Source organism: Salmo salar, chromosome 19, assembly GCF_965601325.2.
Source record: "Salmo salar chromosome 19, fSalSal1, whole genome shotgun sequence".
NCBI classification, from domain to species: domain Eukaryota; kingdom Metazoa; phylum Chordata; class Actinopteri; order Salmoniformes; family Salmonidae; genus Salmo; species Salmo salar.
Window position 1 is genome coordinate 20,566,578 of NC_138309.1, and position 21,794 is coordinate 20,588,371.

At 42.0% G+C, this 21,794-nt stretch overlaps 1 protein-coding gene across 3 annotated transcripts in view; it reads right to left on the reverse strand.

Moving 5' to 3' along the window:
- LOC106578561 (enhancer of polycomb homolog 1) overlaps nt 1-21,794 on the reverse strand; it is a 65,977-nt gene that overhangs the window by 29,610 nt on the left and 14,573 nt on the right. For 2 of the 3 annotated variants that reach the window (XM_014157547.3, XM_014157545.3), the window contains 6 exons: nt 5,136-5,295; nt 4,217-4,362; nt 3,756-3,962; nt 3,389-3,537; nt 1,570-1,726; nt 238-396 (listed from right to left, as the gene is read on the reverse strand). In XM_014157547.3, the coding sequence (XP_014013022.2) occupies nt 238-396; nt 1,570-1,726; nt 3,389-3,537; nt 3,756-3,962; nt 4,217-4,362; nt 5,136-5,235 (918 nt within the window). In that variant the 5' untranslated portion in view covers nt 5,236-5,295. Of the gene's footprint in view, nt 1-237; nt 397-1,569; nt 1,727-3,388; nt 3,538-3,755; nt 3,963-4,216; nt 4,363-5,135; nt 5,296-8,266; nt 10,134-21,794 lie in introns of those variants that run through there. The other variant, XM_014157546.3, reaches the window with a different exon arrangement.

Below are 21,794 nucleotides of genomic sequence, written 5' to 3' on the forward strand. Positions count from 1 at the left end.
TAGACAACAGCCATGATTGTAATCACATATCCAACTGCTACTACCGCTGCTACAACCACAACAAATAGACAGATACTAAACATTATCACCATCATTATCTGCACCCCAAATGGCAACCTGTTTCCTATACAGTTGCACTACTTCTGACCAGGGCCCATGAAGCGGTGCAGTAAATAGGAAATAGGGTTCCATTTAGGACGCAAACACCACCACCACCGGCGTTATTCATAAGTTTACCTGTGAGAAGGGTTCGTCGTCAGAGCTGGGGAAGTCATACTGGTTGAGGTCCTTGGGGTTGAACACAGAGGGGCCAGAGTGTTGGGGTGCAGAGAGAGGAGGGATCTTAGGCTTCTTCTCGTACTTCCTCTTTGTTCTGACCACATCTGTCTTCTCCGGCTGGAAGGAGAACCATAAAAGAAACTGTTACACAGCGGTGTATATTATTAAAAGGGATTCAGAGCATGGCCTAGGTTGGTCTAGCGGTCGAAGCCGCTGCCTCCAGATCACATATACCGCTGCAGCATGGGTTTGAATCCGTCCCACTATTTCAACACACTCCATCCTCCATATTTCCTCACTACCTCTGTCCTATTCAATAAATGAACAAACATATATAGCAAGTCCTATGGAGGATAGAGAGGTGCTACAAAAAGGTATTCCGAGCCCTGTCGCATTTCATATGGAGGTGGTGCCATTCAGAAACAGAACAGTGAGTCATTGGTATGCAGATGAGGCGAGGCACGCACCAGATGCTTCTGCCCAGACAGATTGTGCCGCTCCCTGAAGACAGGACCCCCACCAACCCACTGACCACAACACACTCCACTCCTCCCTGCCTTCCCAAAGAGCAGACCCCACCCCTCAACCCCTCCCTGAATGAACACACTCCTCCATACCACTAGTAGAGGTTAGTGAACTGAACTCTCATTCAACCCAAGGCCCCAGAGGGAAGAGGTGGGGGGGGGGGGGTATCATTTAAATCAATGGAAGGAATGAAAGCAAAGTGGGTGTGGACTAGGAGTGTGGAGGGACACAGTTACATCAATAGATGAGGGTGGGGATAAACAATAGGAGAGTCACTCATCGCCCAGCTGGTTGATTGACTGCTCAATAGTCATAATGAGAAGGGTCTGTGTCCCCAATGGCACCCTTAGTTGTGCTAGCTAAATAAGTCACGAGAGCTGTACAATGATTTACTACAGTACCCATAATGCTCTGTGTAACATATCCGGTGTTATCTTAGTAAAGACCTTCCTGAAGCTACCATAATGGTGTCCCATCTCCTTATCAATACAACAGCTAATTACCTCAACTAACCTTAACCCCTGCACATTGACTCGGTACCGGTACCCCCTGTATATAACCTTGTTATTGTTATGCAAATGTATTGTGTTACTTTTAGATTGATTTGATTTTTATTTTACTTTTGTTTATTTAGTAAATATTTTATTAACTCTTGAGCTGCATTGTTGGCTAAGGGCTTGTAAGTAAGCATTTCACTGTAAGGTCTACAACTGTTGTATTCAGCGTATGTGACAAATAAAATGTGATTTGATATATGTTTCTTACTTTCGTTTTGTACTCCTTCATGTCCATGTGGTCTTGGTGGCGGTACTGGTTGCTGTTGGAGAGGGGAATGATGGGTATCGTGTAGACGGGCTTTACCAGAGCCCTCTGGGCCAGGGCCTCTGCCATAACTTCACTGCCGTAGTCAGGCATGCCATTTCTAGGGAGGACACCAGAGGTAGAGGGGGTGAGGGTTATTGGAGTAATACCTTTTTAGGTCAAAATGTTGCACAATTAAACTGCAGGAGCATTCAGCAGTGTGCAAGTAGGCCTAACCATGTGTCTTTCATAAGTACTTTTTGTACTTTGCACAGGCAAGTTACTGGATGTGAGCAGGCTACACCATTTCTAAAATCAGAGAAAATACTCCGAAAAGTAGTGAAGGAAGTTGGCCACCTGGGTCTCTGCTATACAAGGGCAAAACATCTTCCATCATAGAACAATACGCCAATCCAACTGTGTGAGTAAAAATAAAACCATCAGGATGCAGACGCTAGCGCAGGGCAGGCTGATAACAGGCGGAAATTGAAATGTCACTACAAATCAAAAGCACTCAAGGAAAGAAGGAAAATCTAAACTCGCAGTGACATCTACTTTCAGATGGAATCTATCCCATTCTGATATGTCATGTTTGGAAATGCGATTCCCAAATGGCAACCTGCATTGCGCACTACTTTTGATCAGGTCCATAGGGCCCTGGTCAAAAGTAGTGCACTTTGCAGGGAATAGGGTGCTATTTGGGACAGAAAGTGCCCCACAAGGGAACAGCAAGCCCCCCAAAAATAAATTAAGAGATATAAATGCAACTAACCAACAATAAGCCCAGCTTATTCTGTTCTGTTCTGACAAAACTTTTTTTTTTTTTTTATGGCCAGTGTATTGAGTGAAAGTGAATGAGCTCATTGCTTTGACCTTACTGCACAAATAAGGTGAATTCTAATTGATAATGCATGCAAAAAAGAGCACTGAATGATGCCCCCAATTAACATGAGCAGCAAAGCCTGACTCCATAAAACAAATGCATGGCCTTGGTCTACTCTGCTAATACCCATCATACAGGATTCGTCCCAAATGGCACTCCTCCCTACATCAGGGTTCCCCAACTGGCAGCCCGCAGGTGATTTTATTTGGCACCCCAAGTTTGCTGAGCAAAAGACATGACAAAAAAAAACTGCAAATCAGCTCCAAGTGATTTTAATTTTGGAAATTTGTTCTCAAGTATTCCCACACATAAAATAGATATGTGATCGTATACAAATGTAAGCAAGGTTTGAAATGATTAAGTTTTAGTCAAATATTATATCCGTTTGGGATTCTTGCGGTCAATTTTCAGTCCACAAATTATTTGTAATTTTGTTCCTGTCCCCTGACCATCCGCTTACAAAAGAAAATCGACCCGCAGCTGAATTTAGTTGATGATCACTTCCCTATTTTAGTGTACAACTTTTGACCAGGGCCCATAGTGTACTATATAGGGAATAGGGTGCAATTTGGGATGCATCCCCAGCCTGCCCTGACTCCCAAAGGAGGCTCCTTGGGTTAACAAATAGCAGGTTTAAAAATCAACCAGACAGGCTACTACCCAAGTCACAGAACCAAAATGGCAGGTGTGTAATCAGCCTGAAAACTAACAGCTGCAGAAAGTCATTAACCTGCAATCACAGAGAAAGCAACTGTTTTCTTTGATTTGGGGGACCAATAATTTATACCCACAGCAAATAGCATTCTAAAGCCTAGATAGTAACTGAGACAATAAAGTTGTTCAAGGTCCAAAACCCAGCGAGAAACCAGAGATAAAACAAGCTTTGAAGGGCTTTCTCACCTCTTCTCTACGATCTCCAGGGTGAGGTGTAGCAGCTCCCGCTTGCTCTTCTCCCTCCTCTTGATCATCTCCAGGATGGTGACGGCTCGGCTCAGGTCCCTCCGCAGCTTCAGCATCTTCTCATACCCAGCCTCGTCGTTCTTACGGTTCTAAAGATTGATTTACGGAGGCGCATGTAAGTAAACAACATTCTCTCCTTACTATACTTCGTAGGCCAGTTTCCTGGACCCAGATTTCTTGAACTAAAATGTATGCCCAATGCAGGCCCTAGGAAACTAGCTCTAGGTTACAGCTAAATCCAGAATTGTGTCTGGGTGACAGCTGGGTCTTTAAAGACCCTGTTGTGGGAACTGGCCTCCAGCCTCACCTTTCTGGTCTGCATCTTCTCGGTCCTCCTGCGGAAGGCCACGTAGGGGTCTGAGGTGCTGGATCCGTCTCTCTTCTCCTGCTTCACAGTAGGGATGAGCGAGCCACTCTTACAGTTTTTTCGCTTCCTCGTCCAGTAGTCAAACACCTCCTTGATCAACTCGTCATCCTCCTTCAGCAGCAGCTTGGCCTCCTGCAGGCTCACCAGCTGAGGCGGCGGCAACACACATTTAGTCAAACTGTTCTTTCTAGTACTCAATAAACCACCTAGACTAATCATGAACACCTACAGCAAACGAAAGTGCTTCCCAAACTTGTCCTTAAGTACCCCTAGCCATTCCACTTATTTAACCAAATAGGCAGAACGGCTTGGGGTACACAAGAAGAGGTTTGAGAAACACTGGCCTATGTCCTAACACTGGCCTAAGAAATGCCTTGAGCATTGTGGTGTGGTTAAAGTACCTGTGTGCCACTGCCTTTCTCCAGCCGGTCAATCATCTCCTCAAATTGCAGAGAGGTGATCTCCATCTTCTTCTTCAGCTTATTCACAAACGCCTCGTCCTCTGAATCCAGGTCGTAGTCCGGCTGCTCTGTATCCAAACTGAAAGCTGTGATGAAGAACACAAGTTGAAGTAAGAAATAACACCAACAACACTTCGCAGTACTTTTAAAGTGCTTGTCAAATGGCACCCTATTCCCAATATAGTGCACTACCTTTGACCAGAGAGCTAAGGGCCCTGGTCAAAAGTAGTGTACTTTAAAGTGAATAGGTGTTACAGAAAGATGATAAATGGGAATTCTGATAAAAACACGTCTGTTTTTTGCCCACAATCAGCAGCGTAATGCTGCCAACTCCAGAAATACGCTAAGCTTGCAAAAAACCTGCCCTCCCTTTGCATATCTGGTTCTACATGAAAGTCCTTTAAAAAAAAATGGTGCAGACAGGAGTGTTTGTAAACTGGGGCTGAGAGGGGGTCCCCTGGGCTTACTGAGTATCCAGACAGACAGACAGAGTGCCCCACTCTCCCCCCGCCGCAGCCTGCGTGAGTGTGTGTGTGGTGTGTGAGTGAGTGAGTGTGCTCAAATGCTTTCAGACAGCAGGACACGTCTGAGATCACACTGCTGCTATTAGAGACACCCCAGGGGCTGACACAATCACTTAAACATACCTCAGACAGAGCACACACACGCAGCAGCATGAACACACAAACAAACTGCAGTATGTGCACACACACACACACACACACACACACACACAGGAAAACCAGCACACCAGGCACACTCAAGACAAACATCTGCCGACTAACTGCAGACAGAGGCAGACAGACACACAGGAGAAAAACAGACACAGACAGGTTACATGAATAGTAATAGTCCTCACGCTGTATGTGAATGAGCTGCTTTGGCATCTTGAAGTCCCCGGGGTAGAGGGACTCGTAGTAGGCGATGTTGCTCCCTGCTTCGGGGACGGGGATGACCATGTTGTCCCGTTTCTCCCCGTACACCTGCTGTGCAGAGATGGCCCGCTGGAGATGGTGCTCCTGTGGGGCAGGAATATAACAAAGGAGAGGTCATAGATTCAGTCATTATGCCTACATCAACAACAGTGCTTTGGTGAGGTGCAATGACATACACAAGGAAAACATTAAACGAGGTTAGTCTGGAGGCCAGCTACATTAACAACATCGCTTCGGTGAAATGTAAACCACATAACACACTGACTGACACCTTTAAAAACAGGAGTTTGCGCTCTTATGTGAAATGTATCAACCATGAAGCAGTCTTACTGTGTAGCAGGGCTCCAGACTGACCATTTAGTTGCATTTTCCGACCATTTGACTTGGCTGTGCGAGTAAAAACATTTATTGGTCGCATCATTGCAAGTTGCAAATTCTAGCTGGTCACCACACCAAAAATGGTCCTGTTTTTGGGAGGCTAAAAGCATGATTTGATTAAACGGTACATCTTAATTAAAGTGCATTGATTCCTGCTATGAAAGTGCCTGACTTGCCCATTTTACCAAGGCCGGCTGCTGTGGCTGACACTCTTTCCCTCCACCTGTGCCCTCTACTTAGCCTACGACTGGACGGGTTAGGACATTCAATTTGCTGTTAATTGATTAATCTATTACAGGGCTACCTATCAGCAATATTTACAGTTAGCAATCTCTGTGTTTTCAGTTTCTACACCCTAAATTGGTGAATTAGCCCCCAAATTAGCCTATAAGCTTGTGCACAAAAACTTGTAGGCAAAAGGTTACCTATTCAGCAAAAAAAATAGTTACAAATTCTGGAGCCCTATTTTGACAGTAAACTATAGCAACAATAGCCTTATTGTCAACCCAGAATGCATGACCATCACTGATTTATGTTGCACATTAAAATTACTTCATGCATTCCTGCTTTGATGAATTTTTTATTTACTTAATATACCATATCCGTAGTCTATTTTATTTTAAGCACTGCGGCTACTAGGGGTGTGAATGTTTAAACGGGATCATTAACATTAATAAAAATGTTTTGTTATTTTCCCCCACAATTACAAAAGCCTGTATTGCTTGAATTGATTACCCTTTTCAGACATAAATGGAATGTGGCCCCTTGAAAGCGCTTCGGCTACAGCATGTTTGCCTGTTAGGGTAGGCTACACTACGGCTTTAAAAAAAAGCTCACACGAAACCCTCTGGATTTTTACGGGCATTTTACTTGTCTGTAAAGGAATGCAGCAGAAGCAAGACTAACATCCATCACTAGGTGACCAAAACTGTCAATCAAATAACCTTCAGCTGCTGCATGCAGCCTGCCTGCGCGCAGACCACTCTCTACTAAAAAAAAGTCATTTAAAGTTTGTTAAATACCATGACTTACCAAGATATTTAATAGAAAAACATTAGCTACTCTACCATATAAATCAGCATAAAAAATTAGCAGCACATCAACCAACAACGTATACTACTGTCAGGGAAACAATACCGAACATTCTATGCCAGAGCAGAATTGTACTGTCTGAAAAAGGTAGGGATGCTTCTGACACGGCACTTTTTTTCTACATCTGAAAAATGTTAGCAATTGTCGCTATCGACATATTACTGTAGCTGCGTTGTCTCTGTAAAGGGTTGTGGTAGATACAACTCCATTGCATAGGCCCTAGCGGTTACACATATGTAATAGGACACTTATTCTGCATTGTGAATTGACATGGAAGTTTTTTTTTTTTTTTTTTTTTAATTGTGAATTAACGGAACCCGCCCCCCCCAAAAAATGGCTGTTTAAATGTTACGCAAAATTTCAATTAGTCAGGTCCCTAGTGGCTACTAATTTATTATATTGCGTATGCCGTGACAATTTTGGTGCCACCAAATCATGGGCTAGTGCCAATTGAAAAAGTTAAAGGCAGGGGAAAACAGTTAGTCTGGAGCCTGGAGTGTAAACTAACCCTGTGTTACACAATCCGATCCTTAGGCCATTCCACATAGGCTAACAATGTTATAACCCTGGCTCCATCTAGCAGTAGGTCCAGTGTCCCCATCTGAAGTCACATCCACATTGCAGGTTTCTAAAATATGCTTCAAACAGTTCTACATTAATGTGGACGCTACCATGATTACAGATAATCCTGAAAGAATCATTAATAATGATGAGTGAGAAAGTTAGAGGCATTTACATCATATCCCCCAGAAAGGCTAAGCTCCCGTTATTGTAATCGTGAGAGGTTAACATGTCTCGGGGGTATGATATTTGTGCATCTAACTTTCTCACTCATTCAGGACTATCCATAATCATGGTAGCATCCACATTAATGTAGACGTGTTTCGAAACATATTCTATCTACAATAAAAGGGGTTCCAAAATGACAATTTCTATTGTTCACAAAATAATCTGAAACCACCAAAACAAACTGCAAAATGCATCCAACAAGTTTGTAAAGTCACAAGCTTGATATAATCATTGCGTACTAGGAATATGGGACCAAACCCTAAACTTGACTACTTTAATACACATAAGTGAATTTGTCCCAATACTTTTGGTTCCCTAAAATGGAGGGGCCTATGTACAAAAGTGCTGTAATTTCTAAACGGTCACCCGATATGGAAACTACCCACAAATTTAAGATGAATCTGCACTTTCACCTCAGTCATGGTATCATTTCAAATCCAAAGTGCTGGGGTAGAGCCAAAACAACAAATGCGTCACTGTCCCAATACAAGCTCACTATGTGTGGCAATTTAGCAATTAGGATTTGTTATCTGTAATGGTTATGATAGATTAGGCATTGTTACGCACTGTTGGCATAGACTTAGATAAATGCGTACATATTTTTCCAGTGGGGGCCTTGTGCTCTAAAACTAGATTTGTTTTCTCCATTCAAGTACTCTATTTTTATGCCCATCCCTAGAATTCACGAGCAATTATCCAAATAAACCATATCATATCAATAAAAAATAAACTACCATGACAATATGTCCTATTGACTGACTCTAGCCTTTGGCTCCATGAGAGCCAACATACCAACCTGCATCCCACTGCTGGCTTGCCTCTGAAGCTAAGCATTGTTGGTCCTGGTTGGTCCATGGATGAGAGACCAAATGCTGTTGGAAGTGGTGTTGGAGGGCCAGTAGAAGGCACTCTTTCCTCTGGTCTAAAACAAATATCGAAAATGTCCCAGGGCAGTGATTGGGGACATTGCCCCGTGTAGGGAGCAGTCTTTCGGATGGAACGTAAAATGGGTTTCCTGACTCTCTGTGGTCACTAAAGATCCTTTATCGTAAGAGTAGGAGTGTCCTGGCTCAATTCCCAAATCTGACCATGGCCACCTAATAATCCCTAGCTTCCAATTGGCTGATTCATCCCCCCTCTCCCCTGTAACTATACCCCATGTCGTTGCTGTAAATGACAATGTATTCTCAGTTAATTTACCTGGTCAAATCAAAAAGGGATGAAGAGAGCAGATGGGCTATACAAGCAAACTGTGACTGCCTGTGCTCTGGTTAACTATGATAACATTTCACACCGAGTAGGCATGTCCAATTCACAGGGGAAAGCCATCACTGAGAGTTTACATAACGACCATAGGGATTGACATTAGGCGCTCAAGGGCACTTGCCCATTGTTTTTAACTTGCCCAAAGATTATAATCTGGCAACCAGGCGAGATTAATGTCACTCACTAGACCAAATGTGTATATGGTTTAGCACATGGTGTGGCCAATTACCTTAACGGTTTAGACAGAGGAAGCAGAATCAACAATACGTGTCTAACAGTTAGCCTAAACAAATCTCTTCAATACATGAATTGGCAAGGTTCCATCCAACAGGACAGAGAAACATTAACTTCAAGAGGTAACGTAGCACCACCATCAATGCACATAATTTAGGCTAGCCAAGTGACATACCAATGATTCAGCAACAAACAGCCTTCTGCCAAAACCAGTTAATGTTGTTAATATCTTAGAACAAATGATGTACATCGGCGCAAGACGAGAAGCTAGTATCTGAAGTAAGTCTACAAACAGACCGGTCTTGGGCCTTCCTTCTCTCAGTTGAAGCAAATCTTGACGCAACACCCAGCTCACATTTTCTTCAATGCGAGGAAACACAATTTACATCATGTTCTATGATGATAATGGCCAACCCAAGAAATACTTTGAGGTGTATTAACTAGGAAGCAAACGGGCCAGAAACAGGGAGGGACCTTCCTGAATTTGTCCTACAAGAAACAATATGCACTAATGAACACATTGGGCAGGGTGAGATCTTGCATAAGGAACCAATTAGAAACAGGCCAGAGCCAGACTTCCCTTCTCTGGAGAACGTCAGGCTGCGACCGACTCTAGCCTGAACCACAGGGAAAGCATCAAGATAAGACTAAGATCGAAACCTACTATGCCGGCTCCGACGCTCGACGGATGTGCCAAGGCTTGCAAACTATCAGATTACAAAAGGGAAACCTAGCCGAGAGCTGCCCAGCGACAAGAGCCTACCAGACGAGCTAAATGCCTTCTATGCCTGCTTTGAGAAAAGCAACAGCACGCCAATGGTGGAACCAGTTTACCCCTGAAACTAGGACTGCAGAGTCCCTGCCCATCTTCTGAAAACATCCGGAACCCTATATAGGTTCAGCACTTTTGTGAAACAGCAGTTAAAATATATGGCAAATAAAACTGGATGGTCTTGAGCGATAGATGGGCGGGGTTGAGGGTAGCTGAAGGATGGGATTAAAAAAACAAAAGCTAACTATTGTGTCCATGAAATGTATATAGCATGTATAAGCTGGCAGTAGAACCATAAGTTGTGTCTACTAGTTTACTCCAATTAGGGGAGGGGTTGGTAGGGTTAGGGGAAAATAAAGGACAATAAAATATCTACACACACACACAGTATTCAGAACCCTTCCCCTTTTCCACATTGAGCCATTTTAGAATAAGGCTGAAATGTAACAATCTACACAAAATACCCCCATAATGACAAAGCAAAAAACAGGTTTAGAAATTTTTCGCAAATATATATATAAAAAAAAAAAACAACACAAATAGCTTATTTACATGAGAATTCAGACCCTTTGCTTTGATACTCGAAATTGAGCTCCAGTGCACCCCGTGTTTCCATTGATCATCCTTAAGATGTTTCTACAACTTGATTTGGAAAGGCAACACCGGTCTACATAAGGTCCCACAGTTGACAGTGCATGTCAGAACAAAAACCAAGCCATGAGGTCGAAGGAACTGTCCGTAGAGCTCCGAGACAGCATTGTGTTGAGGCACAGATCTGGGGAAGGATACCAAAAACATTTTTGCAGCAATGGAGGTCCCCAAGAACACAGTGCACTCCATTATTCTTAAACAGAATTAGTTTGGAACCACCAAGACTCTTCCTAGAGCTGGCCGCCTGCCAAACTGAGCAATCTGGGGAGGGGGGCACCTTGGTCAGGGAGGTGACTAAGCTAGAGATATTTGTTTTGCATGGGCTGCATCTCAATCCACCACATCCAACTACGTCGGCCTTCTGCATCTGCAGAGGGGGCCGAGCTACAGTGGTGTTTGTCAGACCATGATACACCCCCCCCCCAAAAAATTATGTTTTTTATTTTATTTATTTTTTCGGCCTTCTCATGAAAACATCCGTAGCATCCGAATGATTTATCCTAAAAACTATTATGACCACTATGGAGAGACTCAGGAACGAACACGATGGTGTTCTCCGTTTCGCTCTACGACCCCCACGTGTCACAGGACTCATCTGAAGGTAACCCATACAAACAAATGGAGGTAGTTTAGTGCCAACAAAAATAAGAGGTTAAATGTGTGTCCAGAAAAATATTAATATTTGCTGATCTTTCTTACAGCTTCCAGATATAGGACAGCCACTTCAAAACATTTGGCAGAAAATAATTTTTTTTAATTACTGTTTTTGGGGTCATTTATGAATGTGTTATTCAATGCGTTTCTATGGGCTACAGTAGTAAAGGCCAAATTCAATTATAATTTTTTTTTATACCTAAACGAGTCCTAAAATTCTAAATCAAATTGCTAAATGATGCATGGTATGACCATCTTAAAACAATTCTATATGTTAGCTTAGTACACTGCCCCCCTACCCCACTTAGACTTTGAGGTTAACCTGTCTCCTCCCCTTCATCTACACTGAATCTAGATTAGAGGTCGACTGATTGATTTTTCAACACCGATGACGATTATTGGAGGACCAAAAAAAGCCGCTACCGATTAATCGGCCGATTATTTTATTTATAATAATGACAATTACAGCAATACTGAATGAACACTTATTTATACTTAATATAATCCATCAATAAAATCAATTTAGCCTCAAATAAATATTGAAACATGTTCAATTTGGTTTAAATAATGCAAAAACAAAGTGTTGGAGAAGAAAGTAAAAGTGCAATATGTGCCATGCAAAAAAGCTAACGTTTAAGTTCCTTGTTCAGAACATGAGAACATATGAAAGCTGGTGGTTCCTTTTAACATGAGTCTTCAATATTCCCAGGTAAGACGTTTTAGGTTGTAGTTATTATAGGACTATTTCTCTCTATACCATTTGTATTTCATACACCTTTGACTATTGGATGTTCTTATAGGCACTTTAGTATTGCCAGTGTAACAGTATAGCTTCCGTCCCTCTCCTCGCTCCTACCTGGGCTCGAACCAGGAAAACATCGACAACAGCCACCCTCGAAGCAGCGTTACAACTACTCCAAGTCTCAGAGCGAGTGACGTTTGAAACGCTATTAGCGCGCACCCCGCTAACTAGCTAGCCATTTCACATCGGTTACACCAGCCTAATCTTGGGAGTTGATAGGCTTGAAGTCATAAACCGCGCAATGCTTGAAGCATTGCGAAGAGCTGCTGGCAAAACGCACGAAAGTGCTGTTTGAATGAATGCTTACGAGCCTGTTGGTGCCTACCACCGCTCAATCAAATCATAGACTTAATTATAATATAATAAACACACAGAAATACGAGCGTTAGGTCATTAATATGGTCGAATCCGGAAACTCTCGAAAACAAAACGTTTTTTTTCTTTCAGTGAAATACGGAACCGTTCCGTATTTTATCTAACGGGTGGCATCCCCAAGTCTAAATATTCCTGTTACATTGCACAACCTTCAATGTTATGTCATAATTACGTAAAACTCTGGCAAATTAGTTAGCAACGAGCCAGGCGGCCCAAACGGTTGCATATACCCTGACTCTGCGTGCATATACCCTGACTCTGCGTGCATATACCCTGACTCTGCGTGCATATACCCTGACTCTGCGTGCATATACCCTGACTCTGCGTGCATATACCCTGACTCTGCGTGCATATACCCTGACTCTGCGTGCATATACCCTGACTCTGCGTGCATATACCCTGACTCTGCGTGCATATACCCTGACTCTGCGTGCAATGAGCGCAAGAGAAGTGACACAATTTCACCTGGTTAATATTGCCTGCTAACCTGGATTTATTTTAGCTAAATATGCAGGTTTAAAAATATATACTTCTGTGTATTGATTTTAAGAAAGGTATTGATGTTTATGGTTAGATACAGTCGTGCAACGATTGTGCATTTTTCGCAAATGAGCTTTTGTTAAATCATCCCCCGTTTGGCAAAGTCAGCTGTCTTTTTAAGGAAGAAATAGTCTTCACACAGTTCGCAACAAGCCAGGCGGCCCAAACTGCTGCATATACCCTGACTCTGTTGCAAGAGACATTTTCCCTAGTTAAAAGAAATTCATGTTAGCAGGCAATATTAACTAAATATCCAGGTTTAAAAATATATACTTCTGTATTGATTTTAAGAAAGGTATTGATGTTTATGGTTAGGTACACGTTGGAGCAATGACAGTCCTTTTTCGCGAATGCGCACCGCATCGATTATATGCAACGCAGGACAGGCTAGATAAACTAGTAATATCATCAACTATGTGTAGTTAACTAGTGATTATGATTGATTGATTGATAAGTTTAATGCTAGCAACTTACCTTGGCTTGGCTTCTTACTGCATTCGCGTAACAGGCAGGCTCCTCGTGGAGTGCAATGTAAAGCAGGTGGTTAGAGCGTTGGACGAGTTAACCGTAAGGTTGTAAGATTGAACCCCGAGCTGACAAAGTAAAAATCTGTCGTTCTGCCACTGAACAACCCACCGTTCCTAGGCCGTCATTGAAAATAAGAATGTGTTGTTAACTGACTTGCCTAGTTAAATAAAAAGGTGTAAAAAATAATCAAAAATAACAATAAATTGTTTTTGGGCTAATCGGTGTCCAAAAACACCGATTACCGATTGTTATGAAAACTTGAAATTGGCCCTAATTAAAAATCGGCCATTACGATTAATCGGTCAACCTCTAATCTAGATGCAATAGGATATTCAATTGGATGATTTTCCTGTTTGCCCAATCAAAACTACTGTAGAGTATCATCTGCAGGAAAACAGAACATTTACCTCACACTACACTGTCTCTCGCCCTTCAGAAATGTCAGACCCATCATTCATAGGCAGCAGTGACAGTGACTACACCTTAGCTAGCTAAGCTTTCTACTTATCGATTGATTCCTCGTTAGAGAGAAAAATCACTTGATTTTTGAATTGTCATGTTATGCTGAGAACTGGGTCAGACGATCAGTGGCGACTACTTTGACACTGGAGCCGGAGAGGGTCTTCATCAGCGACTCCGCAGACGAGCTCACCGAAGTAGAGGGAGAGCCCCTTGAGCAGGCAACCAAAAAAGCCCAACCGTTAATGGTGGATCTGTCAATTACTGTGCTTCATTCGGTCGAGGGGGAATATATGTCAGTGATGCTGGGCAAATTTCTTATTTTTGCCTGCAAGTTCAGTTGCAAGTCCAAAAGAACCCCAGAGGAGATGGTCAGGCGACGTGACAAGATTTAATTAACTCGCCAATAATAAGTGCTTGGCATTCAACCATTAGTCAAGTTTAGTGGGCGGTGAGTAATGTGTAAAGTTTGCGTGTTTGTGTCTGTTAGTATGTGTGATGAGGCACAAGAAGACTGACTAGCTAGCTAGCGTATTAAATCCAAGTGTGTGTGAGAGTTAGAGAGCGAAGTCACGGATATGTAGCGCAAGCAACCTAGCTAGGTATGTAGCTAGTAACTTATGGATGGGACCTGTGTGGGTGTGCGAGCAAGAGCGCACACAAAATGGGGAATGTGTAGCCCATTAAACATTTGAAGTAACTAATGGGATGTGTGTGTGTTCGGTGCTTATATTTGTCCTGAAGACAGGTTACATAAATGCATGAAATGGACATGGAGGAAACAGGTACAAAAGTATCTATATCCAGAGTAAAACGAGTCCTATATCGACATAACCTGAAAGGCCGCTCAGCAAGGAAGAAGCCACTGCTCCAAAACCACCATCAAAAAGCCAGACTACGGTTTGCAACTGCACATGCGGACAAAGATCGTACTTTTTGGAGAAATGTCCTCTGGTCTGATGAAACAAAAATAGAACTGTTTGGCCATAATGAACATCATTATGCTTGGAGGAAAAAGGGTTATGCTTGCAAGCCAAAGAACACCATCCCAACCGTGAAGCACGGGGGTGGCAGCATCATGTTGTGGGGGGTGCTTTGCTGCAGGAGGGACTGGTGCACTTCACAAACTAGATGGCATCATGAGAAAGGAAAATTATGTGGATATATTGAAGCAACATCAAGAGATCAGTCAGAAAGTTAACCTGTTGTGGTATAGGGGGCAGTATTTTCACTGCCGGATAAAAAACGTACCCGATTTAATCTGGTTATTACTCCTGCCCAGAAACTAGAATATGCATATAATTGTTTGATTTGGATAGAAAACACCCTAAAGTTTCTAAAACTGTTTGAATGGTGTCTGTGAGTATAACAGAACTCATATGGCAGGCCAAAAACAGAAGATTCCATACAGGAAGTGCCCTGTCTGACAATTTGTTGTCCTTCTGTTGCATCTCTATCGAAAATACAGAATCTGTGCTGTAACGTGACACTTTCTAAGGCTTCCATTGGCTCTCTAAAGCCACCAGAAAGTGGAATGGGGGTGTCTGCTGTCTCTGGGCAAAGTACAGCAGCAGAGTTTGCGAGTGGTCAGCCTGGGGACAGCGAGACTGAGATGCGCGTTCACGAGACTTCTCCATGTTTTTCTTTCTCTCTCTGAATGAATACAACGTTGCCCGGTTGGAATATTATCGCTATTTTAGAAGAAAAGTAGCATAAAAATTGATTTTAAAACAGCGTTTGACATGCTTCTAAGTACGGTAATGGAATATTGACAATTTTTTTTGTCACGAAATGCACTCGCGCGTTACCCTTCGGATAGTGACCTGAACGCACGAACAAAACGGCGGTATTTGGATATAACTATGGATTATTTGGAACAAAAACATGTTGTTGTTGAAGTAGAAGTCCTGGGAGTGCATTCTGACGAAGAACAGCAAAGACTATCCATTCTTTCTAATTGTAATTCTGAGTTTAGGTTGTCCCAAACTTGGATGTCAAATTAGCTAGCTGTAACGGCCGAGCGATGTTCTCAGAATATTGCAAAATGTGCTTTCGCCGAAAAGCTACTTTAAAATCTGACACCGCGATTGCATAAAGGAGTTCTTTATCTATAATTCTTTAAATAATTGTTGTGTATTTTGTCAACGTTTATCATTAGTAATTTAGTAAATTCACCAGATGTTTTCGGTGGGTATGCTAGTTCTGAACATTACATGCAAATGTAAAAAGCTGGTTTTTGATATAAATATGAACAAAACATGCATGTATTGTATAACAATGTCCTAGGAGTGTCATCTGATGAAGATCACCAATGCTTAGTGCTGCATTTAGCTGTGTTTTGGGTATTTGTGATGCATGCTAGTTGCTTGGAAATGGCTGTGGTTTTTTGTGTCTATGTACTCTCCTAACATAACCTAATGTTTTGCTTTCGCTGTAAAGCCTTTTGGAAATCGGACAACGTGGTTCAATTCAGGAGAAGTGTATCTATAAAATGGTGTAAAATAGTCCTGTTTGAGAACTTTGAATTATGACATTTTGTGGTTTTAAATTTGGCGCTCTGATTTTTCACTGGCTGTTGAATAGTCCCCTAGAGAGGTTAAAGCTTGGTTGCAAATGGGTCTTCCAAATGGACAATGATCCCAAGCATACTTCCAAAGTTGTGGCAAAATGGCTTAAGGACAACAAAGTCAAGGTATTGGAGTGGCCATCACAAAGCCCTGACCTCAATTCCATAGACAATTTGTTGGCAGAACTGAAAAAGTGTGTGCGAGCAAGGAGGCCTACAAACAAGACTCAGGAACACCAGCTCTGTCAGGAGGAATGGGCCAAAATTCACCCAACTTATTGTGGGAAGCTTGTGGAAGGCTACCCGAAACATTTGACCCAAGTTAAACAATTGAAAGGCAATACTAACAAATACTAATTGAGTGTATGTAAACTTCTGACCCACTGGGAATGTGATGTAAAAAAACAAATGCTGAAATAAATCATTATCTCTACTATTATTCTGACATTTCACATTCTTAAAATAAAGTGGTGATCCTAACTGACTTAAGACAGGGAATTTTTACTGGGATTAAATGTCAGGAATTGTGAAAAACTCAGTTTAAATGTATTTGGCTAAGGTGTATGTAAACTTGTGACTTCAACTGTACCTACAGTAGAAAAAAGCGAAGGATTGTATTCCCAATGATGCCAACTTCATTACGCCACTACCTAAAATGTAACAAATTACTCATCTGCGCTAATTACACTTACTGGAGTATTGCCAACCTTTGTTTAACCAGGGAAAGAGCTGAGAGTTTACACTTCCTCTTCTAATTATGTGGGGCTCCTGGGCTGCCAATTTGCCTGGGAAAGGATCCCTGGGCAAGAAGAGCTTGAAGACCCCTGTCGTAGCAGTATTAGCTAAGGCAGGTATAACCTGTAGCGTGGATGGTGACAAAGAGAGAAGGACCCTGATAGGAAAGTCCATGATAGCTATGATACAGAAACCTTGCTACAAGAAGCAGCATGCTTGCCTCAGCGCCAGTCTGTTTGTGCCATCATGCCAACTCCTTCTCAATCTTGGTCATGCAAAACAGAGTTGGCATTGACAAGAGTAGAAACCTCTGGAACCAGGCTAGCACTACACGACCCTACTGCCATTAAACTACCTGAGAGACAGCTATGCCACACTCCTAAAACAGAATGTCACGTAGGCTATTTTCACAGCTGATTCATTCCAATGATTTAATGATCCCTTGATGCACAGGAGGTGACTCCAATAAAAGTTGCCTTGACAATCAAAGTGTGGCCTCCAGTAGGTGTTCAGACTTAAGCTGATTACATGGGTCCTGGTCCAAATTAGTGGATTATATAGGGACTAAGGGTGCCATTTGTGACACACAGGATGACTCCAAGCCAGTCTTCTCAGTCAGAGTGGTATAATCAAAGGTAGAGGTAGGCTTACATTCAATTCAATTACAACTTTCCTCATTTAGTTGATTGTTTGGTCGATAGGCTGTTGGTTGACCGAGAATTTTTTAGTGGAGCAGTTGCGAAAAAAATATAATGCCACACATCTTGACTGACACCCGTCTCAGTGGACTAATCCATTGCAGAGGCCGTGGGGATGGCACACCAGTATAATTTTTTTACATTTACATTTTAGTCATTTAGCAGACGCTCTTATCCAGAGCGACTTACAGTAGTGAATGCATACATTTCATACATTTTTCCCGTACTGGTCCCCCGTGGGAATTGAACCCACAACCCTGGCGTTGCAAACACCATGCTCTACCAACAGCCACACAGGACCTATAATTTACGGTTAATTCCCAATCTACAATGCTTGTTTGGTTACTGTAATGTCTGTTAATGCATTCAATATATTATTACAGTCTTTTAAAGTTCATTGTCTAAGTGGACATGTTTGCAGAGCACACAACCTAGGCAACACTTGTGAAAATTTGATTTATTTCATTCCATTTATTGGAGTCACCTCCTGTGCATCAAGGGATCATTAAATCATTGGAATGAATCAGCTGTGAAAATAGGCTACGTGACATTGTTTTATTTCTGTTTTAGGAGTGTGGCATAGCTGTCTCTCAGGTAGTTTAATGGCAGTAGGGTCGTGTAGTGCTAGCCTGGTTCCAGAGGTTTCTACTCTTGTCAATGCCAACTCTGTTTTGCATGACCAAGATTGAGAAGGAGTTGGCATGATGGCACAAGTGGTCAATTTATTAATTATTTTGTTTGGAGTGCTCCGGTCAATGTTGAGTAAGGACACGCACCTGATTATGCATAAAAGTAGGCCTAGGCTACCTGGCAATTTTTTTTTTAACCTTTATTTAACAAGGCAAGTCCATTAACAACAAATTCTTATTTACAATGACAGTCTACCCCGGACGACACTGGGCCAATTGTGCGCTGCCCTATGGGACTCCCAATCACAATTTACATCCATTGAGACTGACAATAGTTCTTCAATATAGGCTATTTGAAAAATCTTTCCAGCTCTCCCCGTTTCGATAACCACTATGCGTGTAAGGGGGGAAATTATTCTCTGATACGGTGGATACGTCTTAACCTGTTTAGGATAGGGGGCAGTATTGACACGGCTGGATAAAAAACATACCCGATTTAATCTGGTTACCACTCCTACCCAGTAACTAGAATATGCATATACTTATTACATATGGATAGAAAACACCCTAAATTTTCTAAAACTGTTTGAATGGTGTCTGTGAGTATAACAGAACTCAAATGGCAGGTCAAAACCTGAGAGATTCCTTTACAGGAAGTGGCCTGTCTGACCATTTCTTGAACTTCTTTTCCATCTCTATCATTTACTAAGGATCTCTGCTCTAACGTGACACTTCCCACGTCGTCCATAGGCGCTCAGAGCCCGGGAAAAAACAGAATGTCGTCATTCCAGCCCCAGGCTGAAACACATTATCGCCTTTCTCAAGTGGCCGATCAAGGGACACTGGGCTTATGCGCGTGACCCCGACCGCCCCCGCCTTTGGGATTTTTTCCTCTGTTTGCCGAAAAGGAGATTCCCTGTCGGAATATTATCGCTTTTCTACGAGAAAAATGTCGTAAAAATTGATTTTAAACAGCGGTTGACATGCTTCGAAGTACGGTAATGGAATACTTAGAATTTTGTCACGAATTGCGCCATGCGCGCGACACTTCTTTACTATTTCGGATAGTGTCTGGAACGCACGAACAAAACGCCGCTATTCGGATATAACGATGGATTATTTTGGACCAAACCAACATTTGTTATTGAAGTAGCAGTCCTGGGTTTGCATTCTGACGAAGGCAACAAAAGGTAATCAAACTTTTATAATAGTAAATATGATTATGGTGAGTGCTAAACTTGCCGGGTGTCTAAATAGCGAGCCCGTGATGCCTGGGCTATGTACTTAGAATATTGCAAAATGTGCTTTCACCAAAAAGCTATTTTAAAATCGGACATATCGAGTGCATAGAGGAGGTCTGTATCTATAATTCTTAAAATAATTATGCTTTTTGTGAACGTTTATCGTGAGTAATTTAGTAAAATGTTAGCGAATTCCCCGGAAGTTTGCGGGGGGGTATGCTAGTTCTGAACGTCACATGCTAATGTAAAAAGCTGGTTTTTGATATAAATATGAACTTGATTGAACAAAACATGCATGTATTGTATAACATAATGTCCTAGGGTTGTCATCTGATGAAGATCATCAAAGGTGAGTGCTGCATTTAGCTGTCTTCTGGGTTTTGGTGACATTATATGCTGGCTTGAAAAATGGGTGTCTGATAATTTCTGGCTTGGTACTCTGCTGACATAATCTAATGTTTTGCTTTCGTTGTAAAGCCTTTTTGAAATCGGACAGTGTGGTTAGATTAACGAGAGTCTTGTCTTTAAATGGCTGTAAAATAGTCATATGTTTGAGAAATTGAAGTAATAGGATTTTTAAGGTTTTGAAAATCGCGCCACAGGCTGGCAGTGGCTGTTACGTAGGTGGGACGAATTCGTCCCGCCTAGCCTAGAGAGGTTAAAATAGGCCTACCTGATTACTTATCCTTGCGCAAATACAGCTGTCTGTATGGAGTTCACTGGCATGGGAAAGTGAGGGTTCATAACATTTTATACAATGTTGCAAGATTGTTAACTTTTGGGGTGGACACAGTTGATACAATGTTTCAAGTTCCTTGCAGACAGGCCATGCATAGCTACACAGTATATGTTCTACCTGCAGGCTGCAATGTTTTTATATGTTGGATTTATGTAGGCTATTTTTACATCGTTGGCAATGGAAGTTCATTTTAGATTTGTATATTTTCATTTAGATTCAATTTTGATTAACCACCTGACAGTGATTGAGACATGAAGACTATTCTAAAATAAATGAAACTGTTCCATGAAAATGTGCATGTGAAAATCAGAACTGGCATGCAGATCGGTTGAAATGGTAAGATAAACTGGCACTGCAAATGGAAAAGGTTGCTGACCCCTGGTGTAGACTATTACTGGCAACTTTGAACAGTGGCAGAATCTGCGAAGGCCAGCAGCAGCGGTGGTTCGGAAACATTTTTTTTTTTAAATTCTGGTTAGGCTCTCTGGCTCCCTCCTGAGTCATTTGTGTTTTAATTATTGAATCACAGTGTGCTTAAAGCATCAGACAAGCTGGCTGTAGCCTACATATTGTTTATTTTATTAAAACATATAGGGTATGTCCCTATGAAGAAATACACATGTACAAATGTTGACCAGACGATTGGTGGAAAGAACAGACGACTCTTGGGTCGACAAATTATTATTTTTTTTAAGTCGGTGACAGCCCTGAATTAATTTCTTACATTCAACTAAAACTGTCCACACAGGCCTGATCAAGGACTCGTTCAGTATTCGAGTAGATCTCTGTACATATTATAGTAGCCTAATAGTAAATTCTAGTAAAGTAGCAGGTGCACTGGCACTGAACTCCAATCATGCAGCTTCAACATTTAAGCAGGGATGTATAAGGCTGTGTGTATTGTGACGTTATTTAGCTAGGTGTAATAATGTGTAGGATCATGAAACACTAGCTCTGTCTCTGACATGTTCCTCTTGACGGATTACAAAACTCAAACTGTGCGAGGCAAGCAGGGGCTGGAAATTGTTCACTACATGGGACATAACAGCCAAACGCTCAAAGGGGATACCTAGTCAGTTGCGCAACAATGCATTCAACCGAAATGTGTCTTTTGCATTTAACCCAGCCCGTCTGAATCAGAGAAGTGCGGGGCTTAACTGCTTTGCGCAAGGGTGGAACTGCAGATTTTTCCACCATGCCGGCTCGGGATTCGAACCAGCGATCGTTTGGTTACTGACCCAGTCCATTCACTAACCAAGTAGCCCAACTGTACAAAGAGAAATCCACCACAAGACAAAGACAATCAATTTGGTACAGGACAGTAAAGGGAGAAGTTATTACGGCCATTATAGATCCAGCCAAACAGTATTTTCGATTTCTTAGTTTCCCTCACTTTCCTCCATTTCAAAATTCCACAAACACTGCATAAAACATT